This window comes from Rhinolophus sinicus, linkage group LG05 (assembly GCF_036562045.2).
Source record: "Rhinolophus sinicus isolate RSC01 linkage group LG05, ASM3656204v1, whole genome shotgun sequence".
Classification (NCBI taxonomy): domain Eukaryota; kingdom Metazoa; phylum Chordata; class Mammalia; order Chiroptera; family Rhinolophidae; genus Rhinolophus; species Rhinolophus sinicus.
In genome coordinates this window covers 122,659,168-122,682,642 of record NC_133755.1, presented here as the reverse complement: position 1 = coordinate 122,682,642, position 23,475 = coordinate 122,659,168, and the positions used below count along the sequence as shown (strand labels likewise).

General features: G+C 39.0%; 1 protein-coding gene and 1 long non-coding RNA gene across 4 annotated transcripts in view; one reads left to right on the top strand and one right to left on the bottom strand.

Annotated features, from left to right (window-relative positions):
* Positions 1-3,056: 3,056 nt before the first annotated feature.
* LOC141571683 (uncharacterized) lies at positions 3,057-14,412 on the bottom strand. 2 transcript variants are annotated; one of them, XR_012496667.1, is made up of 3 exons: positions 14,266-14,412; positions 11,995-12,104; positions 3,057-3,752 (listed from the first exon to the last, which is right to left on the bottom strand). It is a non-coding gene; the product is annotated as an uncharacterized LOC141571683 (long non-coding RNA). The 2 variants fall into 2 exon arrangements; XR_012496668.1 differs by lacking the exons at positions 3,057-3,752; positions 11,995-12,104 and adding an exon at positions 13,352-13,623.
* A 283-nt stretch (positions 14,413-14,695) lies between these two features.
* The window catches only part of RNGTT (RNA guanylyltransferase and 5'-phosphatase), a 240,829-nt gene continuing 232,049 nt past the window's right edge, over positions 14,696-23,475 (top strand). For both annotated transcript variants that reach the window (XM_019743291.2, XM_019743290.2), the window contains exons 1-2: positions 14,696-15,025; positions 20,643-20,752. In XM_019743291.2, coding sequence (XP_019598850.2) covers positions 14,962-15,025; positions 20,643-20,752 — 174 coding nt within the window. In that variant the 5' untranslated portion in view covers positions 14,696-14,961. The remainder of the gene's footprint in view (positions 15,026-20,642; positions 20,753-23,475) is intronic.

Below are 23,475 nucleotides of genomic sequence, written 5' to 3'. Positions count from 1 at the left end.
ACATTACCTAAAAAGCCAATAGACAAGATAGGGTGGAATACGAAAAATACTGAATCCAAAAGAAGACCAAAAAGGGGACAAATAAACAAATAGCAAAGTAGTAGACTTAAATCCACCAGTAACATAATTATACCTAACATAAATGGACTGAACACTCCAATTAAAAGACAGTGATTGTCAGCCTGGATAAAAAGCAAGACCCAACTATATACTGTTTACAAGAGATACATTTAAATATAAAGGCACAGTTTGAAAATTAAAGAGTGTAAAAAAACTATACCATGAAAACACTAAGCATTAGAAAGCTAATATTTCTATATGTCAGGCAAAGTATATTTAAAGAAAAAAAGAGTATTTCGAGGGATAAAGAACAATATTGTAAAGATAAAAAGGTCAGTTAATAAAGAAGACCTAACAATCCTAAGTGTGTGTGTACCTAATAATAGAGCTTGAAAATGTATGAAAGCAAAAATTGACCAGAAAGAAATGCATCTATAATCATACTTGGATATTTTAATACTCCTTTTTTAGTATGTGCTAGAATAAGTAGACAAAATATCAGTAAGGATATAGAAAATCTGAGTAACACTCTCATCAACTTGACTTGACATATTTAGATGACCCAATAATTACAGAGTACAGATTCTTTAAAAGTGCTCATTGAACATTCACCAAGATATACTTTATGCTACCGGGTCATGTATGATATTTAAAAATAATACCATTTACAAGAAAATCAAAACATAAAATACTTAGGAATAAATAAATTTAACAAAAAATGTGCAAAATCTCTATACTGAAAAATAAAAACTGTTGTAGAAATTAAAGATCTAAATAAACAGAGTGGCAAATCATTCATGGATTGGAAGCCTCCATAGTATTATAATGTCAACCCTCCACAAATTGATCTATAGCGGTAAAGCCATCTAGTCAAAATCCTGGTAGGATTATTTTTAAAAAAATGTACAAGCTGACTGTAAAGTTTATGTGAAATTGCAAAGGATATAGGAAAGCTAAAATGATCTTTAAAAAGGACAAAGTTGAAAGACTGAACTACCTGATTTCAAGATGTACTAAAATGGTATAGTCATCAAGACAGTGTGAAATTGGCATCAATAGATCAATGGAACAGAATAAAATCCATAAATAGACTCACATGTATACAGTTAATTGCTTTTCAACAAAGGTGCTAGGGAAATTCAATGGGAAAAAGGACAGTCATGTCAACAAATGTGACTGGAACAACTGGATATCGATATTAAAAGATTGTCATTATATATGACATTTGTAGTATATATTTATGATAGATTTCAATTTTGAGTCTATGTTATCCATGTCCTGGGAAATAAATTATGCATGTTACTGCTATGCTAGTTTTCTCCAACCACAGGAGTATTACTATTAAGTGAAACTTATTAAAGGCCTGCAATAACATTGAGTACACAAGGGCATCATTTAGAAAATAGTTTGAATTCATTAAATGATGCTTTATTCTCTGGATGGTGTAATAAAAATGGCCTTCTATTTTAGAATGTACTTAGACCCTCTACATTCCTAGTAAGAGAAATTTCTAATTTTATTTATGACCAGTGCTACATATTTGTGACACTCCTAGCTTGGGATGAAGGGGCAGGTGCTAAGACATTGCAAAAATAAATCTCATAAGCCAATAGCTGAATAGCTTGAAAGAGTTAATGGATCTGTTATTAATTTCTTTCTAAGGCTTCTTTTAGATACTGGAAGAATCGAGTTCACTCTGTGCCCTTCATGTATATGGGAGCTGGTATTATCATGACTAGTGGAGGTTAACAAAAAAGAGAAGTTCCTGCCTTAATAAACTGCAATGTAAATGTAATTAAGTTTTGAAAACTTTTTCGTACTACATATTGGGTTTTGAGAGAGGTTTCTTGAGGACAAAAGATCAAGCTATGATATGGTTCTAACTCCCAGATCCAGGAAGCTTTGTAATTGGGTAAGGCTTGATATGCCCCAAAGAGTTCTTGTTTTGGAAAAGGCCTATCGATTCTAGAGAGTCAAATTGCAGCTGGAGTAGCAGCACAGTGTCTTTCTTATTCTAATAATCCAAGAAAGTCTACCAAAGCTGGGACAATTGCTCCCACCAGGGAAGATAGGCTCTCTCTTTTAAAGAGTGCTAGAGACGCTCCATAAACTCTCTCTACCTCTTATTTTATTTCTTTCTATCTATTTCTATAGTGGTTTTTAAATTTAAAAAAACTTTTTGTAGCCTCTCTGTGCAGGCAGTGACACTGTCATTAATATAATGCTACTAGAAATGTTCAAGTTACAAGAGAGTTGATCAGATCACATTTCTGTTTAAATAACAGGTCTGAGGATACATTTTGAACACTGTCACTGCAGGTCACTTTCTAAACCCCCCGCTAATGTTACAAATCACCTCTTAGGCAGGATTATTTTCGCAAGTCAGTCATCTCAACCACTTTGTCTTTATTCTTAGTTCGCTATTTATTTATGGAGCATGTACCAAGGCCCAAGTTAAGTGCTTTACTTACCATTATCTAATATAATCCTTATGACACTCTCTCAAATAAATACATTTATTTCACCATCTTACAATTAACTTATTTTAGGACAGAGAGTTGGGTGGTGATTACTGAGCTCAGAGGGTGACGTCATCCTGATTTTACCCACATCCTAGGCATCTTTCTGTAACTCCCTGTGTATTTGTTATCACATGGTTGCCTACTCTAGGCAGAAAATCTGTACTAGGCAGCATGGGGCAAGATAAAGCAAAATACAAGAAACTGCCATGCCTTTGGCGTGCTTTTAATCTAGTTAAGATCTGGTGAAGCAGTTGTTTTTGACTTAAGATGCCCACTAGAATCATCTGTGGAACTTTGACAAATATGATGACAGAAATTCCGATTTGATTGGTCTGGGGTGAGGCCTGGGCATGAGGGTTTTTAAAACTCCCTAGTTGATTCTACTGTGCCCCCAAGGTTGGGAACAACCTAGTTTGAACGAAAAAAATGTACTCATAAAATAACATCAAAACCATTACAACGTGCAAAGTGATATATACTGAAATGTATTTTATTCCTTACATAATTCCACAAAGGATTTGATGTGGCTAAAAAAAAAATCACTCGGTACAGAATGAGTTCCACTGAGTGGCACAAACTTTGAAGTACTTGTCAAATAGGCCATAGATGGTCTGGGACTGTGAAGTCAGCATAGAAATAATTCCAGTATGTTTTATTTCTCTGGTTTGGGTTTGCAAGGCAGCAGTAGCAGATATTAGAAGAAACAGTTCTTAGAACATAGTGATTGGTCCAGGTACTGTTTCTAGGTGGTTGATTGGTCCAAGAACTGTTTCTAGGCGGTTGATAGGTCTGGAAGCTGTTTCCAGGCTGTCTAGGCAGTAGATTGCCTTGTCTCCAAGGGTTACTCAATTTACCAAGTGATAACAGGTCTCCGAAGCTTGTGTGGAATGATAATTTTCCCCCATTACAAAACCTTATTGAAGAAAATATCAGTATTTTCAGGATGACTCACAGGCACATTGTACATTTCTTTGATCCAACTTTCCTCAGCATTACGAATTGCTCATAAGGCAGAAGCTTCCTAAATGATTTTTCTCACAAGTCGAGGAGTGCTGGAGCCATTCCATGAAAAATTTCCAGCTGTTAAAAGGGCAGCATTAAACTATCCAATACAGTTCAACTGTTGGACTATTTCCTGTCTTTCTTTCTCCTTCTCCGGAGCAGATGAAGCTGCTCTCAGTTTAATATCAGGAGGAAAAAAAGATGATGCAAGGCATGATGGCGTAATAATCATGTAAAAGAAACCAGAGAAAAATGGTAAAGTCACTAAAACTCTATAATCTTAATATTTAACTATTTTCATTTTTGCATATTTTTATTCTAACCTAAGGTCAATATTTGGATGATGATATATGTAAAATTTAAGATGTGACTGTCTAACCATATCTTTAAATGGTTCTACCAGTTTCTTTATTTTATAGTGGCTTACCAAATTCCTTTGAAAGTATGATCACATAACATGATTTCTGAGCAAAGTTTATATTATTAGCTTCAGGTTCAATGAATATTTTTGAGTGGCATACACATACGTGCTGGACATTCATTCTACATAATTATCTCATTTGAAAAAAAAAAAAGCTTATGGAGAGGCCACATTGTGGCATGCAGGATCTAGTCTAAGAACTGGAGATATGGTTGGGAAAAAATAGACAAAAATTCTCCTTCTCTAGTAGGGAAAGATAGGCAAGAACAATGCTGGCTGACACAGATGTTACTGTGCTCTTTTTGCTCTACACGTATGAACTCATTTCATTCTCTTAACAATCCTAAGAAGTAGGTACTATTGTTTCCTCTATTTCATAGGAGAAGAATCCAGTGTACAGAGAGGTTAAGTAACTTTCTGAAGGTCACACAGTGAGCATTAGGGTTGGGATCTGTGGCTCCACAGGCTGCACGCTTAACTGCTATGGTATTCTGTCTCTCTGTAATTGGCTCATTTCTACCTACTCTGTTGATGCAAGGAATAAGACATTTTCCTTTCCTTTCTCAAATATTTTCAATTTTTACTTCAAATATTTAATATTAATAAAGATATGGATAAGTAGTATTACTGACAGCACTTCAATTACAGGACACTCACTCTGTGCCTGGTACTTTACTTACCCAAGGAAAATAAGATGCAATGCTTGGTGTACTTGCAAAATGTTTGCTTCAAAATAAATGGTAGATATAGGTAGATAATATCTATAACCTCAAATTAGGAAGTTATGTAATGAAGTTATGTAGTTCACAGCATTCTCTGCACATTAGAATCATCTGGAGGGTTTTAAAATATACTGACACCTGAGTTCCAACTCCAGGGCCTCCATCTCAGTTGGTCTGGTATGGGTTAAAGCACTAGTGCTTAGCTAATACGGTAATCTACAAAGTGATAGAATGTTTAAAAGCCAGATACTTCAAATCATTGTCATTATTACAAGCACAGCTTTGAATCAAATTGACCTGGATGAAATCCCATGTCTGCCAGTCATTAGCTGTGTAGTTATGGCAAGTTTCTGTAGGGGAGGAATAATTTTCCTCTACTCTCTTAGGATCTCCAGCTGGGCTTAAGAACTAAACTGATATAAGACAGATTCATAGGACAAAAGCATACAAATTTTATTACATCTTTACACGTACTTGGGGGCCTTCACAAAAGAATGAAGACCTGAAATGACCAAAACATGAAGCTTTCATACTTTTAAGACAACGAAATAAATTTGTGAAGAAATGACAAGTCAAAGGGTTTTGGTTAGGGGCAGTTAATTGTGGGCAAGCAACTAGGAGATCTCTGAGGGGTAAACCAGTAGGTCAGGGTTATTTCAGTAAGTGTGTTTCTATAGACCTGTATGTCAGTGTCAACTCCCAGTCTCTGGTGAGAAGGGCGTCCTTCTCTTCCTGGTACAGTGAGGGTACCTTTTTCACAGGAAACTTTATGGTTTATTTTTAGGTAGAAAAGGGTAGATCAGAGAGCTCTTCCTGCATCTGCTGTTTCGTAAGTACCTTCAGCTCAAAATAACCAATATGCCAAAGCAGCATATTTTGTGTGTGTGTGCGGGGGTGGGGGTTGGGGGTGGACATGTCCTGAACTCCATTTCTAAATCTCTCTAAGCTTTTCTTTCCTCATCTGTAAAATGGAAATAATATTTACCTCAGAGATGCTGCAAGAATTAAAGATAATATGTGTGAAAATCATTTTCACTTTCCTGGCACAAAGTGTGTGCCTAATTAATGCTTATTTTTATCCAGCCATGCAGTCATTCACCCAGCAAATACTTGCTGAGCACCTACCCTGTTCTGGGGATTCTTCTAGGTGCTGAGGAGAACAGACAAGGGTTTCACTCTCAAAGCAATACTTTGGATTTCTTTATTTTTAGCATTAATAAAATGTTGTTTTAATCTCATGATACTTATATTACTCTACCTTGTAATAGGTCATCTGAACTTGGGATTCCATCCTTACCTGTCCTCAGAGACCTTACTCTACTTTGGAGTCCCCTCTTCTCTCCACTGGCTCTTTATCATATTCATTTTAAATGTAATCAAAAATATTATCCATATTTAAAAAAATCCCTGAATCAAACCCTTTGGCTTCAAGTTACCCCACAATTACTGCTTTAGCTCCTTGCTCCTTTAGCTTCACTGGCAAGTATAGATATTGTCTGCAACCATTGTCTCTACTCTATATGTCTGCTTCATCCCTTCTCATTCACACTCCGGAGTACTGTAACCAGGCTTCTGTCTCCATTAGTCTACGGGTACTACTCTCAACAAGGCCACTCCCTTTCCTAAAGGGAATCCATATTTACCGCAGGATAAAGTTCAAAATCTTTCAAATGGCATATGGTCATTTTCCAGCCTTCTCTCCTCCCACACCCTTTTCTACCTATACCCCTCTCTGCTGCCCACTGTCCTCTCAACACACTGGACATTTCCACCCCACAGAACTGCTGTCGTTCCCCAGATGCCTGTTCTTCTATCTCTAGTCAATGGTGCTCTAGAGCCGGCGTTTATCCCGCTTGTGAGAGCCTGTGGTGCACATCTCGTCCCAATCTGTGATTATGATGTCATATTGGCAGCTTAAAGTCTGCCACAGTGGGAGTATTTATATCAAGGAAATTGGCAAAATCTACAAATTAGGGCATTTTTGCTTATCTCCAGAGAGATGGTTGTTAAACATTTACCACACACCATTGCCTCTAGGCCATTGCACATATGGTCCCCCTTCACCCCATCTTGACTCAGCTTAAATGTCCCTTCCTCCTGGAAGCTTCTCCGGACTCTTCAGAATTGGGACAGATACCCTTCTCTGATTCTATGGTAATTTGGGCAGCCCCCTTTGTGGCAGTTATTATACTGTTTTTTTTCTGTATCCTGTACTGGCCAATAAAATTCTGAGGTCAGGGGCCTTGTCTTGTTCATTGCTATTGTTCTCCATTTGGGACAGGGGATGGCACATAGCAAAGTGCTAAATCCTATTTTTAAATGAATCAATACACGACTAGTTGAAATAATAAACCTCCCTATTAAATAATAAGCTTTTTATGATTCAGCAGATCTTTGTATCTGCTGCATTTCTTCACACACAGTAAGCAATCAGTAGATATTTGAATAGAATGAATGGACTAGATTTGAGTGTACTTTATCTGAGCCTAAAACTAGGGCCCAGTTTAAGATACCCATTTTAGAAATGAGTTAATAACCTTTGAAGTTACAGTTCTATAGAATCCAAACCTGGAGTTTTGGAATATGTCACCAGAAACTTAAACGTAATCAAAGTGTTTTCCCAGCCATTGACTAACCTCAATTTACTACTCATATTTCCTCATTTCTCTTAATAAAGTGATCCCAAGTTATCCCACTTCCTTCTTTCCTCTTCCTTTATCTGCAGCATGGACACACTTTTTTGCTCAGATTCATATACACAGTGAGCCACAGGGCAGAGTAGGAAAGTGTGGCGAGGTAAAAGGTGCTTGGGATTTAGAGTCAGGAGATATTGGCTGTGTTCTTGTCTGTCACAATCTTTCTGGAGCCTCTGTCTCTTCATCTGCTGTGCAGAAAATGATATCTTTCCTATCGAATTCACCAAATTTTTATAGGATGAAATGAGTTAGCATAGGTGAAAATGCTCTTCGAGCTCGTAAAGCACTACATTGAGTAAAAGCAAAAATCTCTCAGACAAATTGAACTTAAGCGCATGCGATAGTTTAATAATTCCCTAGCAAGCAGGTGAAATCTGCAAGGAGATAGAAGAATGTCCCAGTATGGAGAGACTATAAAAATCTGAGTGTTACTTATTTGGAAAACACCCTTTACCTGTTTCCTAGCACGTAATTAGATAAAGATTATGGTTTGGATGGCAAAGACATAAAACATTAGCTTCATATCAGATGTCACATAGGAGATAATCTGAGATTCCAGGTGTCTATCAATCAGGAATAAAAAACAATTGATCTAAGAAGCAAATGATAAGGCTATATTGGTGCTAATTGGAATAACAAAGTTCTGTTCCCCAATAGGATCTAATAGGCTTTAATTAATCTAGAATTAATTAGAGATAGATCAGAGATAGATGAATATCAAGTAACAGGAGTTCCTTTCAAATAGACAACTACTAGTGAGTATCTCAGACTGCAAGCATTGTTGCAGATACATGGTTTGCCCATTTCTTAGTTTTGGGACATACTTTCCCTTGCATGTGTTAGTGATTAGCTTCCCACAATAGGAAGGCAGCCGGTGTGGTCTTCCAATCAGCAACAGGGGCATCACCCTCAAGCTTGTTAGAAATGTAGAACGTCAGGCCCAACCCAGACCTATTAAATCAGAATCTGCATTTTAATAAGAATCCAAGGATTGAGTGCCTTTAATTTTAAGGTACACTGTCTTAGGAACCATCTAATTTTTTTTCAAGTGGAAAATTAAAAAATCAGGCCCTTAGCGGGTGTTTTTTTCCCCTCAAGGTTTAACACACATGGGTGGCAGAGCTTGGATTTGGAACGTTGGTTTCTTGCCTCTGATGGCGGGTTCCAGTGTCACACACTGCCTCACAGCCTCGTTCTTTAACCTCCTGGCTGTGATGCTTTAGGCAATTTACCAAATCTCTCTGAGCCTGTTTCCTCATTATAAAATGGAGATGATAGCAGTGTTTACTGCTTCACAGACTTGTGAAGATTAGCTCCAATTAGAAAATCTCTGAACACTTTGTACAAGGTAAGGCATAAGTCACATGTAACATTTTATTATTCTCAAACAAAAAGACAGACAATAGTCCACATAATTTAAACAGTAGGAGGACATTTTTTATGGCACACAGAAGCAGATAGTCACTTATATCTCTGTAAACCTTCATGCTTTGACAGTAATGCTTAGAAAGCAAACCTTTTTCTTTAATGTTTCATATTTTCCAATGAAGAAACTTACATAAACTGCACAGCAGAGGCACTCTGCCAGGCAGTTATTTAATCATCTTGTAGGCTGACGTCTGGTACTGTAAATTTGGTGAACTAGGGCCAAATTGAACCTTTGGAATAGGCACACACGTATGTAATTGAAGAACCTGACTCACTGACCTACTTTCTTGGCTACCAAAACAAAAGGGGGTTGGATTGCCTGGGTTTTAGCTCCATCTAGTGGCCACACATGGTTCAGTTTTCGGCTGTAGAGAAAATAGGGCGAATTCAAGTTTTATCTTCTAACGCAAATACGTCCATCTTCTCACTATTCAGGAGAAATGATCCAATATATACACTTTTAAAAAAAAATTTTTAAATGTTGATGTATTTATTAAGATTTATTGTTTTAAAAAGATTGTAAGTTCGGCTATCAGATAAGGATGACGTCTAGTTGTGCTTTAATATTTTAAAGTAATTTGTTTTGCAATATATACACTTTTAATGCTGTTTTTTAATACTTAAAATAATAGGCTTAAGATTCTTGGAGCTGGTCGGAAAGTTGGAGACCTTCCTATTTAGAAAAGAAAGGCTGGAGTCATCTTTGATGCTTCCCTTATTTGATATGTACATTCTATCGTCAAGCCCCGCCCCTCCATTAATTTCTCAAAACACTAGGCCTGTGCAATAGGGTTTCCAGCCTCACAAAAGATACCCTCCCCTCCTCCTCCCTGACCCCCCCCTCCTCCAAAGATGCCTGCCCTGGGAGCAGTAGATGGCTGCTGGACCCCAGGGAGCTGTGTCAAGGATCAGTACAAGCTAAGTAAACAAGAGGGCAACCGTTCTTTGAGGGGAAGGTAGTCCAGCCTTTTCTTGGAGATGTGTTGTCTGAGCCCCCGGAACCAAATATAATTCTAGGCGTTTAAGTGAGGGTAGGAAGCCCCAAGAATGCCAGAGCTGGAATTTCCCACTGAAGGGCAGCAGAATATCCTTCTTTGGCGTAAGAATTAGTTTGAGCTGATTATTTTTGAGAAAAGCAGACACAGAGTAGGAGTTATTCTTCTGCAGGGAAATCTTCATTTATAAAAGAAATCTCCATTTGTGAGGAAGTTTCCCTCTCTGTACCACATAGAGAAGGACGACTCCAAAGCACCAGAGAATCTTATCAACAGAGAAGGCAGGGACTTAAATCTGCGTAACAAACTTTACCCTTAGCTATGTTTTTCCTGGTAACCTCGCATAACTGGCCTTCCCCCCAACATCTTTTTTTTGTTTTTAAATAAAGGTGGCATTTAAGATGGTGGGTTGGGCCATCTGGGGGAGTTACTCAGTTTCCCTGGATATCTCCCATCTATACATGAGTTATACATGTTAATAAACTAATGTTTTTTTCTCTTGTAAACTTATCTTTTATTACAGGGGTTCTCAGCGAAGAACTCAGAATGGTAGAGGGAAAATTACTTTTCCTTCCCCATACTACCTATTTAGCAGAAAGAGAATTCAGAATCAAGATTAAGTTGATTTACAGAAAATAAAGAGATGTAATATCCTTGCATGCAGGTTTATGGCTAGTGAAGAGGATCAGAGTTTGCGACCCAAAAATATGCCTTTTGGGATACTGATTATTTTAAGCTGGTTATTTTTGAGAAACAAAAGACTCAGAAAGAAACTTTGACACTCCCCCTTTACCTGCCCAAAGGAATTCAGATAGAAAAACCTGCTGCTGGAACGGAACCTTAGCATATTCACCGAAGGAGAAATCTAGCAAAGCCTGTTTGGTGGACTCCCCTCTGTGTCCCATTGTTTCTGGGTAGCCCAGGAAAAATTTGTTTACCATCTTTGTTCCTTTTCATCTACCTGTGAACTGCTCACCCTTGAAATCCTAGACCTCTACCCGCCTATCTCTAGTCCGGAATGGGCCTCAACAGCCCCATGCATCCTCGGGTTTCATATTCTTATGGAACCTCTGTATGCACTGTTAGAAAACTTCCGTGGTCAAAAGCTTCTCTGAAAGATTTTATTGAGCCAAATGCTATTCCAGAAATGGACCAGGTCCTGGGGTCTGAAGTCTAAACCACCAGCAGTTTGGCTAGATGCAGCAGGCGAGATGACCACCATCTTGGAGTTGATGGGACTCTTTTATACATTATGGTTTGGGGTAGGTAGATGTCAGTTGTTTTGAAAGAATTTATATAGGCTACAGATAAGGGGGTTGGAAAATGTGAAACTGGAGCAGTTCTAAGATAGGTGCATAGTCTATAAGGAAGAAATAATTACTGTTTTTGATTGGTGGTGGGCAACAGTCTGAAAGTTCATGCATAAGCAGGATGGTGGCATCTCGTGGTCACTGCAGGAGTTGAGTCAAAGCTCCAAAACACATCGGGCATGTGAGCAGTCTTTTGTTAGTTGGCCCACAGCTATTAATTGGTTAAAGACTCTTGTCTCTCTCACTCCCTGGCCCGCTGTAATTTAACATAGGACTTCTCAGAATTTTTCTCTTGTCAATACATACATAATAAATTTGGTCATTTTCTCCCGTTAATCTGTCTCGTGTTAATTTGATTATTAGTCCAGCCAGAAGAACTTAGAAAGATGGAAGGAGAATTATTCTTCCACCCCCACACCGGAGAATCAGATCTCTACGTGTAGAGCCTGTTCAGGGGTAGGTGTATATTTGTACCCCGGAACTGCAGTCATTTCATGTTGAGACCTTATTGGGAAATTGATGTAAATTTAATGAACAGGCCAGAAGACTGCAGTGCTTCTAATGCCGTGGAGGCCTATGTAAGCAAACCCAAATCGAAGCCTGTAAATACCTCTCGGTTGAGAAAATGCGGAGGACAACCAATCACAAACAGACGTCTAGACTTTCAACCAGAGCCAATCAAATAATTTCCTTTTAGCTTCCACACCTTCCCTATACTGTATGTCTTTCCCCCATCTCCTGTCCTCAGAATGCTCCTAACTTCTGGTTTGATGCTGCCTGGCTCCAATCGAGTTTTGCTCAGATAAACTCTTAACATTTTTAGTATGCCTCAATTTACCTTTTTAACAATGTGCAGACATGAATTTGGGCCTTTAGAAGTCACTGAGGGAGTACCTGGAGCCTCGGAGGAGATGAGGTTTGAAAGCGTGCCACTGAGGACCTTACACGCTGCAAGCAGGTTCAGCATTGTGGGTAGAAAGAAGGACGAGAAGGTGAATTTGAGTTTTCTCACGATATTTTATTTTCTGTAGCTTCTAGCAGTATACAAAGAAAGGGAGGGGCATGGAAGGTGATTTTTAAGGCCTCTGTCTCAGTCTTTGACTTTCTGAAAAACTTCATGGCTCTCTGAAAAAGGAAGATAAATAGCAGCCAAATTCCCGGGATTCAGAAAAGCTTGGTTTCTGCGAGGTTGGGTATGACTCCAGGGTAAGGGTGGGTGTTATGGGTTGAATTATCCAAATAGATATGTTGAACTTCTAACCTCCAGTATTTGTGAACGTGACCTTATTTGGAAACAGGGTCTTTGCAGATGGAATCAAGTTAAAATGAGGTTATACTGGATTAGGGTAACCCTAACCCAATAAGACTAATGTTTTAGTATGAAGAGGGAAATCTGGACACAGCCGTGCATAGAGAGGAGAATGCCAGGTGAAGAAACAGACATGGGGTCATGTGAAGATGGAGGCAGAGGTTGGAACCAAGGAATGACTGGGGCTACCAGATGCTGGAAGACACAAGGAGCCTCCCTTAGAGGCTTTGGAAGGAGCATGACCCTGCCAACAGTTTGATTTCAAATTTCTAGCCTCCAGAACTGTGAGAGAATACATTTCTGTTGTTTTAAGCCACCTGGTTTGTGCCCTTTGTTATGGCAGACCTAAGACACTAACACAGTAGGGGGGCCCTCTGATGGAAGATGAAGCTCTGGGTCTGAGGGCAGTTTCTGGGGTGCACTCCTAGCACCTGAGGACCAGAGACTCCTGGACACGGAGGACTATGGAGATCCTGGCAGATACTTGATAATGCTTGCCACCTGAACAGATACCTAACTGTTTCTTCCTTTGAAGACCTCAGTGCTCTTATAGGAAACAGTAATTTAGTGTTTGTGGCTGAATGTCTGAGTTCTTTAGAATAGGCTTTTGGGCACTAAAACACCAAGGGTGTATGTACCAGGTAAATTTAAAAGGGCTTGAGAAAAAATTGTCTGCATTTATAGTAGGGTTGAGGATTTTGGTACAGAGGACGCTGGCTCCAAGAGCTTGGGTTAGAACAGGGGCAGGTCCAGGTTTTGTGGGGCCTTGTATTTGTTTTCTTGAGCCGTGGTAAAGAAGTACCCAAAACTGAGAGGCTTAGAACAACATACATTTAATCTCAAAAGCATTATGCTAAGTGAAAAAAGTCAGACATAGAAGGCCACATGTTGTATGATTTTGTTTACATGTATTCTGGAAAAAGTAAAATTATAGGAACATGAGTCAGAGCAGTGGTGCCAGGACCTTGGAGTGGGGGAAGGAAACTGACTACAGTGGGGGTGTGAGGGAACATTTGGGGATTATACACTTTAACCATAAGTCATGAAACTGTATTATACATCAGTAAACTTGACTTAAAAAATATAAGATAAATTTCTTTTCAACATTTTCGGAGGCCAGAAGTCTGAAATCAAGGTGTAGGCAGGGCCATGCTCTCTCTGCAAAGAGAATTGGGCATCATTTAGGTAGGTTGGTGGGTAAGGAAACTGAGTCTTATTTTGTCCTGTCGGAACAAGTGACACTTTCACTACAAGCTCTCAGCAGATATAACAGCAGGACAGACCAGGCTCTAACTCAGGCTCGAATACTGACTCATACTGAAGAGGGTCCAGGCAGGCAGGGGCGAAGCTGCCCTGCAAGTTTCCCACCAACCCTTTAAAAATATATTACCCCAAACCGCCTGCTCTTGCACTTCAAGTAAGACCATTGGTGCTGGGAGCCAAGCTGCTACATTATAATTAATTTGCCATCACCCAGCTTTATATTTAATACTATTAGTCTGGTGCCTAAATAAAGTGTTACTACGGATGGTGTTTATAAAATGCTTCCAGTCCTCTCCGCTGCACTGGAAGGGAAAGCCCATGTGTTTGGTAAGGCAAAGGAAAACACCGCCACATAGTGGTGCTCCATCGGGCAGTTCCTGCCTTTGCCAGTTACACACGTCAATTAGTAACTTTCAGACATGGACCCTCTGAAACTCTCAAATAGGCTTTGACACTTTGCTCCAGAAACGTACAAACGGAACTCTTAACAAATGTTTTTGGATTAATTTCAGACACGTCATGGATCCTTAAAAGTACCTCCTTGAAGAGAAATTCCTCATTTCTGGTACTCCAATCGCTCCGCCCTTATTATTTCTCTAAAGCTTCTTCCCCTGATCCACGTCACGGAAAACTTCCCAAATTCCAAATCAAACTCATGATCCAGTCGGGACGCCAAGCTTGGCCGAAAAAGGGCGATCGGGCTCTGAAGTTGTGATAACGGCGGGAAGGCTCCTTCCTTCAGTAAACAGATGCCCTTAGGAAAGCTTCCTCTCGTTTTGGGGGGATTCCGTCAGCTGTCTGCGGGGCAAAGCAAATTCGCGTCACTCTGCCAACCCTGTAAGGGGGCAACTAGGCCGGCGCAAAGCTGCTTCCCAGCGCGCGGGGATCTGGGCATCTCAGAGCCAGAGAAAACCCGCCTCTCATTCGCCTAGGCCTTAACCCCTTCCTACCCCTCGGCGGAGCTTCCCTTTTCCCCTCTGACCTCGGAAAGAAGGGGGCGGGACTTTGGAGCGGAAGTAGCGGTGCATTGTGGGCTTGCCTAGAGCAGTGGAGTTGAGCCTGAATGAAAGTGGCGCGCAGCCCCTGACGTTATCCCGATCGGAGCGGCTGGAACTCGGACCTCGGTCGGGATTCGGGTTCCTCGCACCTCCGGTGCGGAACGGATCGCGAGGAGGAGGCGGCGGAGGCGCGGCGAGCGTTGGCTGAGGGGCCGGCTCTGCGCGGCCCCAAGACATGGCTCACAACAAGATCCCGCCGCGGTGGCTCAACTGTCCGCGGCGCGGCCAGCCGGTGGCAGGTAACCCGGCGGGGGACGATCGAGCCTCCGTGCACTGGCGGGTCCCGGGGCGGGCCGTCTGCGGGGCGCAGCTGTCGGTGTTTGCGTGCCTGCTAGTGGTATTTCAGGACTGAGATGTGCTCGGTCCGATGAAGCTTCGTGGATGAGTGTTTGGGAACTTGGGCTGGAGAGGGTGGGTCAGTGGGTGGAGGCGCTTGTCAATATCTAGTAAGCCGAAGTGTTGTGGACGCGAACGTAGACGAGAGGTTTGTGTGGCAGGAGCTGAGGGCACAGGAGTACAGTGGGCAGTACTTTGAAGCTTAGTGAGAAGTTTGTGACTCTTTCAGGGGTCTCGGAAGGGGAAGGGACAAGTGTCGGTCTTGAGATGGAGCAGGGCTAAAGAAGAGGAGGGGCAGTGCCCTGTTGTGTAACAGATCGGCGAGAGACTGGAGTTTAAAACATTTGTTTAAATGACTTCTATTATTGTGGATATTTTCATCTTTATTGAGCGGAACACACAACAAACTTTAAAGTGTACAGTTTAATTTTGACTACTCACACATAGCTTATGAAACAACCCATGAAACCATCAACACAATCAAGACAGTAAACATAACCCATCACCTTACAAAGTGATGGGTTGCTATTTTGTAATTCCTTTCTCATCCGGCAACCGCTGATCTGCTTTCTGTCACTATAGATTAATTTGCATTTTCTATGTATTTTTTCAGTAAATGGAAACGTTCGGTATGCACTCTTTTTGGGGGGTCTCTGGCAGCTTTCATTCATTCAGCTTTATTATTTTGAGATTTATCCATGTTCTTATATGCAGTTCATCCCTTTTTATTGCTGAGTGGTATTTCATTGTTATGGATACAGCATAATTTGTTTATTCATTCACTTGTTGATGGTCATTTGGGTTGTTTCCAGTTTTTGGTTATTACAAATTTACTTGTTGTATGCAATTCTTTATAGGGTGGTATGCTTTCATTTCTCTTGTGTAAATCTCTCGGATAGGAATGGATCATAAGATAGGTGGACAACCTTGAAAAAACTGCCAAACTCTTTTCCAAAATCTTAACATTTTACATGTCCACCATCAATGTGTGATTGTTCTGTTTGCTCCACATAGTCTCCAACACTTAGTATGGTCAGTCTTTTTAGTTTTACCCACTGTAATAAGTGTTTAGTAATATTGTGGTTTGATGTTGAGCATCTTTTCAAGAGCTTCCTGGCAATTCACGTATCTTTAGTGAAGTGTTCAAATCTTTTCTTTTGCTGATTTTAAAATTGGGTTGTTTTATTTTTGAATCATTAGAGTTCTTTGTATATGAGGTATGATCAAAAGGTATGGTGCATGTTTAAATAAAAAAAAATGTAGTACAGTAAAAGGCACATTGCCATTAATCCCCTTCAAAATACACCCCCTCACTTCGAACACACTTATCCTATTGTTCTTGCCGTTTTCTGAAGCAGTTCTGGAAGTCGTTTTTCATGAGTGTCTTTACTTCATCCTCCATCAAGACATGCTCCGTGTCACACATCACTTTTGGTACGGCAATTTCTGTCAAATAAAAACATTACGGTGTATCCTCATCCACGTTACTCACCAAATCTGGCACTGTGGGACTTTTGGCTCCTCCCCAAAGTAAAAATGACCATGAAAGGTAAACGTTTTGAATCGATTCAGGACATCGCGGCATCCACGACAGCGCAACTAAAGAGACTCACGAAAGAGGACTTGCAGAACTGCTTCAGAAAGTGACAAGAACGATAGGATAAGTGTGTTCGGAGCGAGGAGGAGTATTTTGAAGGGGATTAATGGCAGTGTGTTTTTTACTGTAATAAATTTTTTAAATTTAAACATTCGTTATATTTTTTGAGCATGTAAATACAAGTCCTTTTTTGGACGTACGCTTTTTCTAGAAGGTGTTTTGAAACAAAAATTAAAGGATTTTGTAGCGGGCTATGAGTACATATCTAAACTCTGTTTGTCTAGTTATATACAGTTGTTGGAAGAGGAGATTATGTCATTTTTTATTCAGGTTTTCTGATTCTTCTAGTCTGTCATCTTTTCTTCACATATTAGTTAATGAAGCCATGTAAATTACGGATAGAAATGTTACTGAAAGATAATCTAAGAAGGTCTTAGGGTGAGGAAATCTTTTCCTTTGAAAAGATGAAAAATGAAATAATTTTCTTTATGTTGTTCTAACCATTTTTATATGCATTTTTACTTGTAATGAAAACAGTTATACTTGATAACCATTGTATTTTCTTCTTCAAATGAATTGATAACAGTTCTTTACATTTTCTTTATAAGTCTTACTCTCCAGCCATTTTGACTTTTTTCCTGGTTACCATCTGTAACTTAATACTGAATCCTTTCTTTTTATATGTGGTTTTCCCTATGGAGTTATGAAGAAACCTCTAAACTTAGATGTCTGGCTTCTTTTCTAGCCTAGAGCTTGTTTCCTGGATCCTTTCATTAGAGTAAACTGCTACACTGATTTGTGAGAAAAACAGAATCATAGAGAAGTTATTGTCAATGTGAATTTTTTTTTTGAATTAGAAAAACATTTTAAAAGATCAGAATTTTAATATGGTCTGCAGGATGGCAATGACATATTAGAATACTGATTTATTGCTAGATTAAAAATGGGACAAATACAGCACTGACTGGGGGTGGATAGCAGCGGGCAAGGTGCTGAGTTCCAGGCAGCTTTCTCCCTCTCTGAGAAATACAGCTGTATGCCCTCTGCTGGGAATGAAGGGTCAGGAATAAAAAGTTTTTCCTTTTTATTGTATTGGAATATTTTGGCCCCCAAAAGCTATATTCTTAATTATTGTCATTCAGTGAGTCACTACGCTCACCTGTTTGATTGATTGTGGTCTCTGGATGGAACTGCAGGCCTCTTGACAACTGGATCTTCACTAGTAATCAACAGTGCTTCAGCTTCTGATGCTCATTAGAAAGTAAAGTGAATGTAACCTAGAATTCTTGAAATTTGTTTGAGTTTCCCTTAACGTTTCTTCTGTCTGTGTCCTAGAAGCCTTCATGCCACCTTGTGTATTTTGGGAATGATGGGTTAGCAGTGTTTTATAACAGCAGAGCAAGAATTACTAGCTATATTCTTGCAAGCTTTAGTGAAAATTAAGGAATCACTCCCATTCCTTTTTTCTACCTCCCGTCTTTTTCCTCTTATTTTTTTTCTGATTATAAAAGTAATCCATGCTTACTGTATAATTTCTTTGATATTTTGCCTCTGTAGGAAAATATGTTAGGCCTGCTTAAATTACATTTTGTCATTGTAAACATTAGGATACATTTTATTAATACTAGAAGTTCATCATTTTCTTGAATTAGAAAGAAGATGGTACTAATTATGTATAATCTGTTCCATTATGAAGTCACCTTCTCTAATTAAACCAGGCTTCCAATGAGAGAGAGCTCCTGGAGATAGGGCCAAGCTTTATTTCTGAAAAAAAATTTTTTTCTCCTGAGTGATAGATTTCAGGTGGACTTCTCATTTTTTAATGGTCATTCAACATAACATTATTTTGTACTTACTATGTGTAAAGAATTTACTAGGAACTAACTGGGGATATAAGTATGAGACGGTCTTGTGGTAGTGATAGTGACTTTGAAGTCATTTTACTTAGCAAATATTTGAGTGTCTACTGTGTGCTACTCCGTGGGGCTGGGGTTATGATATAGTACCTCACCTTAAAGAGTACATAGTCTCGTGGGAGTAGCTACCCAACCATTTTAAACACAGTTCTGTTGTAATAAATGCAATAGTGACTCTTACAGAGTATTATGGGATGCCAGAGATAATGAATCTAATTCTTTGTCTGAGGTTGGGGAAGAGGAGATGAGGAAGAAGGGGAATGCTCCCCAGAGGAGCTGATGCATGAATTATCTTGAATAAATAGAAGTTTGCTAGATAGCTAGTTGGAGAGAGTCTAATGGGTCATGAATCTTCTAACATACCGTGTTATTTACTTATTTGTTATGTTTATTGTTGACTGTTTATATTTCCCCATAGAATAAGCTCAACTGGGGCAGGGATTTTTTTCTTTTTTTTTCTTTACACTAGTGTATTTCACATACCTAGAACAATGCCTGGTACATAATAGGCACTCATTAAATCTCTCTCAAATAAACTAAATGAAGTATAATAATCTAGGTGAGATAATGGTAGAGTTGGTGAGAAGTGGTCAGAGTCCGGATATATTTTGAAGACAGAGGTGATAGGGTTTGCTAATGGATTAGATGTTCGGTGTGTGAAAAAAAGAGGCGTCAAGGATAACTCTAAAGGTTTTGGCCTGAGTTGCTAAAAAAAATGGTGTTACTGTTTGCTGTGACAGGGAAGACCATGAGGGGGAAGCTTTTGGAGTGTGAATATTGGAAGCTCAGATTTGCATATGTGTGTTAGACATCAAGTAGAGACTAAGTCAGGGAGGCAGTTTGATATGCGTCTAGAGTTAAGGGAGAGGTTTGGGCTGTAGGCAGACATTTGTGAGGCATCTGCACATTGACGGCTTTTGAAGCTATGAGGCCAGATGAGACTCCAGGGGAGAGAGTGTGGGTAGAGAGGAGGCCTAAGGACAGAGCCTTGGGACAAAACACAGATGCGTTGGGGAGATGTGGAGGAGCCAGTAAAGGAGACGGAGAAGGAGAGGCCAGAGAGAGAAGAAAAGCAGGAGCATGTAGTGTCCTGGAAGGCAAGGGGAAAAAGGAGACGCAAGGCCTCCCTCTTGATTTAAAAAGTGATCAGTTGTTTGAGAACAAAGTTGTTTGAGAATTGACCAGTGGATTTAGCAGTGTGGAGGTTATTGGTGACCTTGAGTGGTTTTATAGAAAATAAAAACTTTAAAAATTATCTGTTTATGAAATTTAGGTTAAAGCCTCTGGACAGATGTTAAGATTTCACTCAGATATTTTACTCAGATATTTCACTCAGATATATTATTCTATTCTTAGATAGATATTTATTCTTATTGATTTTATTGCATTTTAAAATATAAATCAGTTAAAACAGGTGATTTAAAAATTGATTCTATAAGGTAATTTCTCCTGTGTTTACACTGTGATTCAGGAAAAATGGCCAAAAAGGTCAGTCAGTGTTGCTGAAATTATAATCACTGATAGTTGTTTGGAGAGTGATTTTGGTTAGCACGCTTCTCAGCGTGCTCCTTATCCTGAGATGTAGATAAGGTCCACAAGATGGAGAAAGTTCCAAGCTCATATTAAAGAGGTATAATTGGGAATTTTGAAAAATTGATTTAATTCACTCCATTATCAATTTTCTAGTACCATATCTTTAAAGGCTTTAAGGCAGTAACTTTTTAATGTACTGGTTTAGAACTTAAGAGTCTTTATGGGAGTCCATTCATTACCTGGTAATTTCTCTTTTGCTATTATATTTGACTGTCAATTTCTAGAATTTATGTTGTCCTTAAAAATTCCAAAGCAGAATTTTTAAAAAGTATAGTTTAGATTGAGAGTGCTTCATGAACAGTTTATTTAAAACATTTTAAGAAAGTGATTTTGAGAACTGCTAATTATAGAGTTTTAACCTGGATTTTTTTTTTTTTTTAAATGAAAATTGTTCCTCATCTTCATGTTGTTTAGGAAGATTCTTACCTCTGAAGACAATGTTAGGACCAAGATACGATAGTCAAGTTGCTGAAGAAAATCGGTTCCATCCCAGTATGCTCTCAAATTATCTAAAGAGTCTGAAGGTAAGAAACAAAACATTTTGATACCAATTTAATGCGCTTTATCCCTCTCTTGTTCTTCAGGTGGCTTTTTTTTTTAAAAAAAAACAAACTTTTTATTTTGAAATACTGCCAAAATTGTGCACAGAGTTTTATGAACCCTCCCCCAGTTTTTCCCGTTAGGCATCTTATATAATTGTAGGACAGTATCAAAAGCAGGAAGTTGATATTTGTACAGGACTGGTGACTAGGTCGCAGACCTTATTTAATTGTTATCAGTTGTGACATGCATTCATTTGTGTGTGTGTGTGTATGTGTGTGTTTGTGTGTGTGTGTGTGTATAGTTCTTTGCAGGTTGATCCAGTGTACAGATTCGTGGCGGTGGTTACAGAACTGTTTGATCTCCACAAAGGAAATCCCTCATGCTACCCCGTTATAGTCAGATCCTCTTCCCACCACCATCCCTGTATACAGGCAACTGCTAATCTGTTCTCTACCTCCATAGTTCGAGCATTTTGAGAATTTTATATAAATGGAATAAAACAGTATGTGACCTTTTGGGACTGGCTTTTTTCATTAAGCATAAAGCCCTTGAGGTCTATCCAAGTTGTTGCATATATCAACAAAAAATTAGTTTCTTTTTATTGCTGAATGGTATCCAGGTGGATGGATGTAGCAGAACTTAATTTAACCATTCTCCTGTTGAATGGTTAAATCACCTTTCAGCCAGTTTGAATTGTTTCTAGTTGTGGGGTATTGTGAATAAAGTTGCCTTGTACATTCACGGGCAGGTGTTTGAGTGAACATAAGTTTTCAATTTTTTCTGGGATAAATACCCAAGAATATGATTGCTGAGTGCATGGTTAATTTTACAAGAATGTGCCAAACTATTTTCCGAAATGGAACTTTGCAATTTTATGTGTTATTCTGACATAATACTGATGGTATTAGTTTCCTAGGACTGCTGTAATGAGTTACCACAAACTGGGTGGCTTAAAACAACAGAGCTTCATTCTCTCACAGTTCTGGAGGCTAGAAGTTTCAAACCCAGGTGTTGGCCAGGCTGGTTCTTTCTGGAGGCTTGGAAGGAGAATCTCTTCCATTCTTTTCTCCTAGCTTCTGGTGATTGCCAGCAATCTTCAGCATTCCTTGGCTTCCAGCTCTATCAGTTGTCTCTGCCTCATTGTTGCCATTCTCCATATGTGTATCTGTGTCCAAATGTTTCTCCTAAGGACACCCCAATCCAGTATGACTTCATCTTAACTTGATTGTATTTGCAAAGACCCTATAAACCTATTTCCAGATAATGTCATATTCAAAGGGAGTCAGAACTTGAACATATTTTTTTAGGGGATATAATTCAACTTTAACTGCAATCTTTGTTATTCTTTTATATTCTTGGTAGTCTATGAATGAATTAAGATTACTGTATGCTATATGTTAGTACATTCAACAAATGTTAGTGCTCATTGTGTGCAAGGCTCCAATCGGGATAGAAGAATCACCATTTAGATTTTGAAAACCTGTTTACTCATCCCTTTTCTTTGTGTAGTTTCAAGTTTTTATTTGTTTATATCTTTTATTTTAGCTTATAAACTTTTAATTTTTATTATCAAAAATCGTATTGGAAGTCATAATGAACATTTATAAAGCATTAAATATTTCCTAGGTGGTGTGCTAAGAGCTTGGGCTTAGAAGCCAGACAGACTGGGTTTGAATTCCAATTTGCCACTTACAGCTTTGTGGGCAAGTTACATAATCTCTTCATGTTATAGTTTCCTCATCTGTAAATAAAATTAGTGCATGTAAAGCATGTAGAATAGTGCTTGGCACAGAGTAAGGACTTTATTTAAACCTCATAACAACTCTACGAGGTTATTTGCTTTATGCATTGGGATTATCTACTATGAAAAATACATATTTATATGTAATATATGTATGTGTACATGTTATACACACAGATGTATTCACACACAAGCACATTATCCACACAGACACATCATACACACATACACACATTTCTACTCCTATATATACATATGAGGTTCACGAATTTGTTACAGCAATGTTGCTAATCTTTCTGATATCAGAGGGATTATTCATTATGAATTTGTACCAACTGGACAAACAGTTAACTGTGTTTACTATTTGGAAGTGCTGAAAAGTTTGAGAGAAAAAGTTAGACGACTTGAACTTTTCGCCAATAATTCATGGCTCTTGCATCATGACAATGCACCAACTCACACAGCACTGTCTGTGAGGGAGTTTTTAGCCAGTAAACAAATAACTGTATTGGAACACCCTCCCTACTCACCTAATCTGGCCCCCAATGACTTCTTTTTTTATCCAAAAATAAAGGAAATATTGCAAGGAAGACATTTTGATGACATTCAGGACATCAAGGGTACGCTGACAGCTCTGATAGCTATTCCAGAAAAAGAGTTCCAAAATTGCTTTGAAGGGTGAGCTAGGCGTTGGTGTCAGTGCATAACTTCCCAAGGGAAGTACTTTGAAGGTGACCGTAGTTATATTCAGCAATGAGGTATGGAGCACTTTTTCTAGGATGAGTTCGTGAACTTAATTGTCAAGACTTCGTATATGGCTCAGGGCCATTAAGTCACACAATACAATTTCTCAGTTTTTTTGGTTAAAGTAGTCCTGTATACCCTGTTTCCCCAAAAATAAGACCTAGCTGGACAATCAGCTCTAATGTATCTTTTGGAGCAAAAATTAATATGAGACCCGGT